The sequence below is a fragment of the Engystomops pustulosus genome, chromosome 11 (genome assembly GCF_040894005.1).
Source record: "Engystomops pustulosus chromosome 11, aEngPut4.maternal, whole genome shotgun sequence".
Taxonomy (NCBI): domain Eukaryota; kingdom Metazoa; phylum Chordata; class Amphibia; order Anura; family Leptodactylidae; genus Engystomops; species Engystomops pustulosus.
Genome location: NC_092421.1, coordinates 74,521,168 through 74,532,457, shown reverse-complemented (window position 1 = coordinate 74,532,457; position 11,290 = coordinate 74,521,168). Strand labels below are relative to the sequence as shown.

Below are 11,290 nucleotides of genomic sequence, written 5' to 3'. Positions count from 1 at the left end.
CGGAGCTACAGCCCCCAGAGCCATCACCGGAGCTCCAGCTCCCAGAGCCATCACCGGAGCTCCAGCCCCCAGAGCCATCACCGGAGCTCCAGCCCCCAGAGCCATCACCGGAGCTCCAGCTCCCAGAGCCATCACCGGAGCTCCAGCCCCCAGAGCCATCACCGGAGCTCCAGCTGGCCAGACAGATCCCAGATCCCACTGGTGAGAAAGATGGAGACACTGAAAGAGCAGAAACTCTATTTACAAAGACAAATAGACTGCACATATAAACTGAAGGCAGCAAACCCAGCGAAGCAGAACCTGCTGGACAACAAGCTGGACTCCCTGGCCAAACAACTGGCTGACATTGTACGGGAGATGGAGTCCACCATTGAGCAAATGGGACCAGTGGGAGAGATGTATAGGAACCAGCAGAGGTTTGAGGTAGACCAGGCATCAACATCCAGGTCTGAGACCCAGAAGCCACATGTAAGATCTATACTACAGCCAGCAAAACTGCCTTTTGAGGCAGGACAATCTAGAGTTGAAGAATTCACCCCTCTAGTCACACCACAGGCAGCAGAGCCCCATGGTCCGGATGGTCAGCAGCCCCCTACTACTGATGGTCCACAGCCCACACATCCCCCACGGCAGGACAGGGGTCAGATATCAGGCAATGCTTGGAGTCTGGGTTCCCCATTCTTCTTTTCTAATACCAGCTACACCGGCCAGGCCTTCAAGAGGAGATTTGTTGTCAGGTTTAGGCATAGAGGGGCTAAGGAGGATCTGCCTGACAGGAGGCACGTGGTGAGGGTTGGGTGATGGGTTTCCAGCCAGCCGACATCCTGGCTGTAATAAATCTTCCAGACAGACAGGGGTATGACATTAGCTTCAAGCTAATGTCTAATCTGGACCGGTTCTGGGCTCTCTACCCCAGAGACAGGGATACTGAGGGGTGGAATAAGTTCAGTTTTGTACCCATCTCCAAGCCAGATACAGCAAATGTGACCATGATATTCTGGAATGAGTCTGCCCCCCCTCAGGATATCATTATCTGGCTCAGGAGACATTGCACCCTATTTTCAGACATGACCAAGACCAGGGATGAGGATGGAATCTGGACTGAGTGGGGGAGGGTCCTTATTAGACTACATCAGAACCAGAACATCACCCATCACCTCCCCAACTCCTTTATCGGCAGAGAGAAGGGTGTGTGTTTCTACGTTGGTCAGCCCAGGTTATGTTTTAAGTGTGGGAGATCTGGTCATGTGGCATGTAACTGCACCGTAGTGAAGTGCACCCTGTGTGGGGACCTCGGCCATGTGAGCGCCAACTGCCAGACCATTAGGTGCAACCTGTGTGGTCAGATTGGTCACCCCCATAGGGACTGTCCCGAAGCCTGGCACAACATCTGTAGGGACCTCTGTATAACACTGCCCCCTATGTACAAGAATATAACTTCTGTCTGTATGAGGAAGGCATTGCTTTTTATTATGTTGGTATATCAGGGCCATGTTGTATGTTGCCCGGGTCTCTCTGGTGACGTATAAATTGACAAATATATTAGTTCTGGACATTTGCCTCAGACTTTTCGCTGTCACAGAGGCCATATTGTATGTCCCTCAGCTTTTTCTGGTTGTCCTCGGGGTCTGTCTGAGCTTCTCCATGTTCTGTGGTCTCTGTGGTCCTGGTTCAGGTTCCTGTAGCACCCAGGCACCACTCATGGTCACCATCATCATGGGGCAGTGGTTGGGTGACGGCTGCTCAGTAGTTACAGGAAGTCACGGAGAGTCTTTGTCCTGTGGCCCTGCAGCCAGTAGGGGGTCTCTCTGCAGAGGCCCAGTGTCTGTGCCGTGTTGTCCCTCACTGTTCCTGTGGTGCAGAAGGAGAATCTGTGGAGAAGTGTTGACATGTGGGTTCTTCTAGCCGATAAGAAGGTCATAGCTCAGGCTTATGGTCAAAAGGCTCATACGTATTTTTTGCAAAAAGAAACCAAAAAAAAGGAACAAAAATTTCGAGGTCAGCCTGCAGCCACCTCTCTACAACCTTCTCCTCGACGGAGCAAATTTTTTACATTTACAGAGACGTGCAATGCCTTATTATCTGTCGGACAAATTGTCGTTTTTAGTGGCACCGTTTATATGCTGGAAAAAAAATTCTAAATGCAGTGAAATTGACCAAAAAAACCCACATTTGCTGCGTTTTCTTGTGGGTTCTGTTCTTACGGCTTTCATTTTGCTCTCCAAATCACACTTCCTCTTTATTCTTTGGGTCGATACAATCACAGGACACCAAAATTATATAGGTTTTATTAGGTTTTTAAAAAATGTTACCTTCTGTACAAAAACAAATATTTGCCATTTTGCCAAATTCCCCCCGGGGTAAGAGCGATGTCACAGTATAGAGAGATACTCACATTCTGCCGTCTTCTCCAGACTGGAAATCGATCTTCGCTGCCCCCATCTGGTGGCGCAAAACATTTGACTGCGGTGGTGACGGAGTCCACAGGAAATCCACGCAATTCACTTCATCCACTTTTATCTCCGAATCAATGAAACCAGAGTAAGAATCTCCGGGTGTGAACGATCCCCTAAGAGACAGGGATAATATTTGTAGTTTATAACACAATTTCTCTACCCTAACCCTTCCCGTTTCCTCACTTTCCATGTCATTCTATATGTGACCCCTCTCATCCACCCCTGTATATAACCCGCCCCTTCTCTATGTGAACACCCCCCTTGTTGTATGTGAACTCCTCCCTGCTGTAAATGACCACACCTCTCACTATACTAGACTCCTCCCCTGCTGAACATGACCTGCCCCTGCTGTACATGACCTGCCCCTGCTGTATGACACATATCTCACTGTATAAGACCCCTCCCCTGCTGTATATAACCCACCCCTGCTGCATATGACCTGCTCTCCTGTAGATGACCCTCCATTGCTATATACGACCTCTTCCCTGTTTTATGTGAACCCGGCTCTCATTGTTTAAGACCCCTCTGGTGCAGTGCATTTCCCTCCCCGCTGTTGTATATAACCCCGCCTCTCACTATATATAACCCCTCCCATGCAGTACATGACCCTGCCCCTGTGTGTCATTCCATATCCAACTCATCACTCACGTCATAACCTGGTGCTCATCCGAGGATCTCTCATCTCCAAACAGAGTAATGAAGATCTGCGCCGACACCTTCCAGGCTCCGAGGATGATGAGCGTCACCTTGTACCTGTAACCTGCAGCAGAGAACACGCAGTGAACACGTTCTAATACACCAGAGTCTTATACACGGTGTGTTCCCATACTCACTGGAGAAGTGGCCCGGGTCCGGTCCGGTGTGCAGGTAGTAGGTCTGGCCTCCAGATGTAACGCTGTGCTCCGGCTCTGAATAGTGTCCCATGGGTGGGCACCCGGCAGGGGGGCAGGGGAAGCAGGAGCCCTGGGGGACACAGCAAAGACCGGCGAACAACATTTCAACAATTCTCATGGACTCCTCTTAGCGGTCAGAACTGGGTTTACTTCCAAATGGACAAGTGCAGCAAAGTCACAGAGAAGTAATAGAAGTAGCAGCTCCACCCTGATCCGGGATAAATGAGGAAGAGAACGGAGATCTCCGGATCAGATCAGACCCGCTCCACAACCACATCCAGGACATGATTCACACTGGCTCCTCCTGCAGTCCTGGAGTAATTAGAGGAAAGCAGCGATGGACCCTGACCCAATGACTTTCCAATGAGAAGCTAGAACTCCTCCAAGAAGTTAGAACTTCTCACTTCAGAACCCCAGGATGTGCATGGTGTCCAGGTTTCGGTGTGGAGTGGGTGTGTTCCCACCAGGAGATCTCATTTCTTTTCTTCATTTTGGATGCGTTGATAACTATTCAGTGAGATTATAACCCTGATGGGGATCCAGCTACTATTTCTATTATTTATGAGCTTTTTATATATATGGGGCGTCCCGTATGCTCAGGGCGCCCCACATGCAGAGGGCGTCCCGTATGCGCAGGGCGTCTTACATGCATATGGTGTCCTCTATACAAGGGGGTTGAATTGTTTGCGCCAGTTTTATGTGAATTTGCACTAGAAAGAACCTGTAAACTGTGGCACAATCCTGCAGCATGAACAAAGTGCATCAAAAAAAATGGTTCCCACTTCCCGAGCAGTGCAGGGGGCGCCAGATTCATGAAGACCGTGCAAGAGTTTTGAGGAATCTGGGGCACCTGTCTCATATACAAAGGGAGTCTCGTGTAGACAGTGAAGTGACTTACATCTTTAAAGCTCTCATAGTCGGGGCAGGGGTAGCTGAGGAAGCCCCCTGGACTGCGGACGCTCTCTATGTAATAGCGGGAAGCCTGTTGGTGGTTGCAAGCGATGGTTTCCACAAGAGCTGAGGATAGAGATTGACTATTGTTATCTGGTATCATGCGCTTATAGGAAGCCAATTACCCTGCAACCAAGTCCAGTGTAGAGGAGCCACTGCAGGATGTCCCCACCCTGTAGAGTTCTCTTACCCGCTTACCAATCTGGAGAACACAGGTCATTCAAGCTTGTCACTGGAGAGGTGAGACCCCAACCTATGAACCTTTTTTTAAACCTCTATGAACATCCGTGATGGCTAATGATGGGAGTAACTCTTAATTAAGAAGCATGATGGAAATCTCTAACAGATTCGAAAGTGCAACTAACAGAAAAAGAAGACTGGATGCTTATAAGTTGGTGCCCTCAAGGGCAGGACTCACCGTTCATGTTATTAAGGAAGCTGAGACGGTCCGGGCAGCCCGGCATATGTTGTCCACCATTGGGATAGAAGTCAAAGTGACCAGCCGGCTTCATCAGGCCAAGGCCTGCCATGAAGACAGTGAGAAGATGTCACCATTGACTCACCATCTTACAGAGATTTCACCTGAAGTGGGGTGTACCTAAGAGAGGGTGTGTGTCCGTGTGAATGATGTCCACAAAGTTGGCATCAGAGGCATCAAGTGAGACCTCTCTTGGGGTGTCCTCGAAATGGAGCCGAGCCGGGTCCAGACCTGCCAGAGAAATGGAGCCATTGATCTTGTATGTCCACCATATATGACCTCTGTGTCCTAACTTACACACCTGTGATTCTCCTGATCCCTGGATGTCTCTTTCCCACTTCTGCAGCCACCTGAGCCCCGAGACTGTGACCTATTATATGGACATTTGTGGGAGAATAGTCCAACTCATTCTAGAGGGGAGAAGAGATCTAGAGAATAAGCAAAACATATGAGGGATCCTGGAGAAGAGATGGAGGAGAAATCTATAGGGAAGGTGCAGCATGAGAGAAATCCTGGAGATGTGATTGAGGAGAGATCATGGAGCAGAAAAGATCTAGTGAGTTGGTGCTGCATGAGCAAAATCCTGGAGATGATACTGAGGAAAGATCAATGAGGAGGAGAGATCTGGAGAGTAGGTGCAACATTAGGGAAGTCATGGAGAAGATACTGAGGAAAGATCAACGAAGAGGAGAGATCTAGAGAGTAGGTGCACCATGAGAGAAGTCATGGAAATCATACTGAGGAAAGATCAACGAGGAGGAGAGATCTAGAGAGTAGGTGCAGCATGAGAGGAGTCATGGAAATCATACTGAGGAAAGAGCAACGAGGAGGAGAGATCTAGAGAGTAGGTGCAGCATGAGAGAAGTCATTGGGATACAACTGAGAAGAGATCGTACAGTAGGTGTAGCATGACATGTTGGCCGCATGTGCTCCTTTATGAGCAGACATGTGGCAGATGTGGCTGGTTATTACCAGTGAGATGGACCTCTTCTCACCTGCCAGGTCCTCAGGACGGAGGCGATCTCGGCTCCCACCACTCGTACATTGCTGGTCGCTTGGTTGTAGATGAGAAGGTTCCCGGAGCCGTGGTGCCAGTCCACCCCAATACAGTTCACATCTTCTACCTGGAGAATCTCCTGCCGTACAGCAACACACACATCCATTACTGACTCACAGAGGAGAGAGACAAAAGGGAGAGGAAAAGTACAACCCGGGAGACCCGCGAGAACCACACCATGAATAACATAAGATGACGAGAACAGACACTTTATTGAACAATGGATGCAAACACTACAAAGCTGAAGAACTATAATAAAGCCTAAAGGACATCTACAACCAGGATAAAGGATTGTAAACCAAGCACCCTGACATACTGGTGCATGCCCCCTCTAGCAGGAGCTGCTCTTCTTTTAGCTTCTTATGCACTGGTTTATTAAAAAAAAAGCTCTTAAAATTATGCAAATTCCATTTGCATAAATTTTTAAGCCCTTTTTTTGTAAAAACCAGTGCATAAGAAGCTAAAAGAAGAGCAGCTCCTGCTAGAGGGGGCATGCACCAGTATGTCAGGGTGCTTGGTTTACAATCTTTGATTCCAGTGGTTGATGGTAGGGAGTGTAACTTTTTTTGATCACTTTTTAGAACATTTTTTGTGAGGGTATTTGATAAAAAATTGTATATTAAGGGAAGTTTTTCAAGGAGGCAGGATTGGGCAGCCTCGGGGCACACTCCGGACCCCGTGGCTGTGGCCAGATGGATCGGATCGCCCGATAAGCTGACCGGGGGGAGGGGGTTGGATACACGGGGGGACACATACACGGTCATGCTTGACCGTGGCGTGTAAGGGGTTGAACACCCAGGATCAGAGTTTTTTCCGATCCCATGTGTCAGTGCCGGGTCTGGGCTGTGATGTCACAGTCAGACACCAACGCTTGTGGGTCCCGATGTCCCGCAATCTTCTTCTGATGCAGCGATGTAGAAAGACGGCGCATCAGAAGAAGTACCCTTAAAACCCAACACGGCGGTCATTAAGGGTTAAATGCAATGCGTGTGCGTATTAAACACAAGCGTTATTGCAACATTTATATAGCATTAACATAGTGTTTTGTAAATGTTAACAACAATATTCTTATTTTTTAGTATGTGGGTTCTCCATGCCCCAAGAGACAATGGCCCCTGCGACAGTTTGTTGTCTGAATTTGCATCTTTTTTTCAGCGCAAGCTGCTATAAAGTATTTTTAAAGTGTCTTTTTCTGCACGCCCCATGTTAAAGGTGCACCAAAAAAAGTTGGTGCACTCTGTCAAAGCAGTACAGTTCCTTCAGCTGGTGCTGCCTGAGGCGAGAGGCTCAACTCACCTTATGGGTGGTGCACCCTTGTCAACAGAGATAAGTGTCTTAGAGATAAACAAACCTACCTTGGTATCCAGGGTTTTGATGTGCCTCTACTACTGATACATACTCCCATGATGTATCATGCGGTCAGGTGAGATACACCCCCATCATTTCCAGTGGGTGGAGCCTCACCGGATCTCCACATTGTGTTATTTGCTCAGGTCAAACGTTTTGATTATCTCTAACCCTTGTAGTGTCTGTTTCCTTTGTTCAATAAAATATTTGTACTCTTGTGTTTAACCACAACAACTGGGCCTCCATTTACTCTGAAAGTATACAGTAGTGTTATCCAGGAAGTATACGGCAGTGTTATCCAGGAAGTATACGGCAGTGTTATCCAGGAAGTATACGGTAGTGTTATCCAGGGGGTATACGGTGGTGTTATACAGGAAGTATACGGTAGTGTTATACAGGAAGTATACGGTAGTGTTATCCAGGAAGTATACGGCGGTGTTATCCAGGAAGTATACGGTAGTGTTATACAGGAAGTATACGGTAGTGTTATCCAGGAAGTATACGGCAGTGTTATCCAGGAAGTATACGGCAGTGTTATCCAGGGGGTATACGGCGGTGTTATCCAGGAAGTATACGGTAGTGTTATACAGGAAGTATACGGTGGTGTTATCCAGGGGGTATACGGTAGTGTTATCCAAGAAGTATACGGTAGTGTTATACAGGAAGTATACGGTGGTGTTATACAGGGAGTATACGGTAGTGTTATACAGGGAGTATACGGTAGTGTTATCCAGGGAGTATACGGTAGCGTTATCCAGGGAGTATACGGTAGCGTTATACAGGGAGTATACGGTAGTGTTATACAGGGAGTATACTGTAGCGTTATCCAGGGAGTATACTGTAGCGTTATCCAGGGAGTATACGGTAGCGTTATCCAGGAAGTATACTGTAGCGTTATACAGGGAGTATACGGTAGTGTTATACAGGAAGTATACTGTAGCGTTATACAGGGAGTATACTGTAGCGTTATACAGGGAGTATACGGTAGTGTTATACAGGAAGTATACGGTAGCGTTATCCAGGGAGTATACTGTAGCGTTATCCAGGGAGTATACGGTAGTGTTATACAGGGAGTATACTGTAGTGTTATACAGGAAGTATATAGTAGGACATTATTATGTACCCAGGAGGTGATATAAAGCCTCTGTGGGCGGGATCTACCTGGGAAGGGGCGGAGTCTCTGGTGCATATACTTACCTGACATAATTGGGGCACCCAGTTATTTTCTGCCCTGTCTCCCATGCCATGTACAATGAAACACGTCCTGTGTGAGGCGTCAAAGGGCGCCCCCTGCAGGCTCTGCATGTCTATTGCATCAATCTCCTGCAGAAAAAAAAAAACTTCAGTTTATTTCTTATTGATGAATAATCTCCGTTTTGCAGTTTTTCTTGTCAGTTTCTCTCCGTGCAGATGCTGACACCCAGTGGCTGCAGGAGGGTATTACATGTATGACCAGTCCTGGCACCTGCTGCAGTTACTGGGATGAGGCACAAATAATAAGGGAAGCAGAACCAGAATCACATAGAATCAGATCCACCCCCGGCTGCTTGCTGACAGTTTCCAGGCAGAGATATTATATAACAGCACAAAAGTAAAAATGAGAAAGGTAAAAGTGTAATGTGGAGCGGAGTATGGCGGAGATTTACTGACAGCGGGGGAGGGGCGGCCTCACATAATGGAAACACAGAGAACTGAACTGGGGAAACTGGTTTGTTTCCTCTCTCATCTTCTTTATTCGTTTGCAGTTGCTTTGCTGAAATGAGAACAGGATGGGGGCGCTGTTGCACTGGAGCCTATGGTGAGCACCTGTGGTGAAGGCCGGTATTGCAGGCCATAAACGTAATAGAGGAAGCTCATAAGATTTGTCAGCACAGCCTGATCTAACAGAGAGGCTCCTGTAGCTGCAGAGAGGGCCAGGTTTAAGTGGGGCCCTGGGCACATCAAAAAGTGGGGCCCCAAACTAAAACTATTTTATGAGGAGTCACAGTAAGAGGCACAATAATAACACTTTGTAGTTACACCCAGTAGTAGGGAAGTATCTGTAATATGGGGCTGTAGGAGAATGTTATAGGAGAGACAGAGGATGGGGAGATGGATGATAGAAGATACATAGGAGAGATGATAGAGATTTATAGATAGATGATAGATTTATCGGAGATGGATAACTAGACCCATAGATGATAGATATACAGACAGGAGACAGATGAGAAGTATCTCCACCCAGGTGTCAACCAAGGGGGTTCTTCTGCCCACAAAAGTCCACATGCAGGGGGCCCCTTTAGGACAGGGGGCCCTGGGCTAATGCCCATTTGACGCCCCCTAACACCGGCCCTGGCCGCAAGAAGGACTCACCTGGTGCTGGTCGGGATTCTTCCTGGTGAGGAGGAAGAAACGGGTGTTGATTTTCTCCGGGGCCCAGGGCAAGGGGATCTTCATCCTCCTGGGGGTCCCGGACCAGGGTTTGCTATCGGAGAAGCAGCCCAGACGCTCATAGCAGATCTCCTTCCCTACAGAGGGTCACAGACAGCAGGGTCACAGCTCCTTACATCACTTCCACCCCATAGACATATAATGATGAGGGTTATACCTCACCTCTGCCCCATAGACATATAATGATAAGGGTTATACCTCACCTCTGCCCTATAGACATATAATGATGAGGGTTATACCTCACCTCTGCCCTATAGACATATAATGATGAGGGTTATACCTCACCTCTGCCCCATAGACATATAATGATGAGGGTTATACCTCACCTTACCTCCGCCTTATAGACATATAATGTTGGGGGTTATGGCTCACCTCCGCCCTATAGACATTTGATGATGGGGGTTATACCTCACTTTTGCCCCATAGACATATGATAATGATGATGATGGGGGTTATACCTCACCTCTTGAGTTGCAGAGTCAGCCGCATGGAAGTAAGCAATGCAATCTAGCAGATGTCAGGGCCAGGACCTTGCTGACCCCATGTGACCCCCATACCATGGTGATGTGGCAGATGTGGGGTCTATCTAAGGACCATTAAACCTGGTAGATGATTGGTACAGATGGGGGTTCAGTGAACGATGGACCCCCCCATTAGTCTGTACTCACCCAGAACAGCCATTGGGAGGTGGAAGAGGATGATTAGAGTAGTAGTGATCATCTAGAGGAGGAGGAAAAGCACATTGCATATTGTCATAGTCACAGAATAAAATGTGGGCCCCATCACCCCCCCCCCCCCCCCCTAGATGGATACAAATGAGATACATGTCGCGATATTAGTTATTCCCAACATTCCTGGGAATAATAATAATAATAATAGGTGCAGCGCCCCATACTATGTCCCCGTCATATAGCTGCCGGGTGTCCAGGTAACCCGGAGAAGGATCTATGAGGTGTCACCAAAAACATATGTTACCCAGAGGGCGATGGGGAGGGGGACACTCACCTGAGAGGACAGGTCCAGGCAGGTTCAGTTATTCGAGTGTCAGCTCTTTTGTCCAGTGGCAGATTGAGACCACAGGAGCCTGAGGGGCAGAGGGGGCGCCGGCGGATTATCCAATGACATGTGACGCCGTAAAGTGTACACAGCGCACCTGAGATCATCACCGGCAGCACGGAGATTACCTGGAGATTTATAGTGGGGGGGGGGGGGGGGTATACGAATCCCCCGCCCCCCCAACAACACGTCACCTCCAATCTGCACCCTGTATACTGCCCACACTGCTATATACTGACTGTGTGCAAGAACTGTATCCAATCCTGTGTGATACTGTCTGCTGAGCTGTGTATCTAATCCTATCCTGTGTGATACTGTCTGCTGAGCTCCTGTATCTAATTCTATCCTGTGTGATACTGACTGCTGAGCTGTGTATCTAATCCTATCCTGTACGATACTGTCTGCTGAGCTGTGTATCTAATCCTATCCTGTGTGATACTGTCTGCTGAGCTGTGTATCTAATCCTATCCTGTGTGATACTGTCTGCTGAGCTCCTGTATCTAATTCTATCCTGTGTGATACTGACTGCTGAGCTGTGTATCTAATCCTATCCTGTACGATACTGTCTGCTGAGCTGTGTATCTAATCCTATCCTGTGTGATACTGTCTGCTGAGCTGTGTA

General features: G+C 48.0%; 1 protein-coding gene across 2 annotated transcripts; it reads right to left on the bottom strand.

Annotated features, from left to right (window-relative positions):
* Positions 1 to 1,461: 1,461 nt before the first annotated feature.
* On the bottom strand, positions 1,462 to 10,771 carry LOC140105549 (pancreatic lipase-related protein 2-like). Of its 2 annotated transcripts, none has more exons than XM_072129508.1 (13): positions 10,618 to 10,771; positions 10,281 to 10,332; positions 9,535 to 9,689; positions 8,380 to 8,505; positions 5,774 to 5,914; positions 5,080 to 5,188; positions 4,899 to 5,009; positions 4,719 to 4,823; positions 4,248 to 4,366; positions 3,290 to 3,419; positions 3,105 to 3,216; positions 2,396 to 2,569; positions 1,462 to 1,871 (listed from the first exon to the last, which is right to left on the bottom strand). In XM_072129508.1, exons 2-13 carry the CDS (start codon positions 10,330 to 10,332, stop codon positions 1,751 to 1,753), a joined length of 1,455 nt encoding a protein of 484 aa, XP_071985609.1. In that variant the 5' UTR covers positions 10,618 to 10,771; the 3' UTR covers positions 1,462 to 1,750. The 2 variants fall into 2 exon arrangements, with proteins under 2 accessions (XP_071985609.1, XP_071985610.1); XM_072129509.1 differs by having other exon boundaries at positions 1,462 to 1,851.
* Between the last annotated feature and the right edge of the window lie 519 nt (positions 10,772 to 11,290).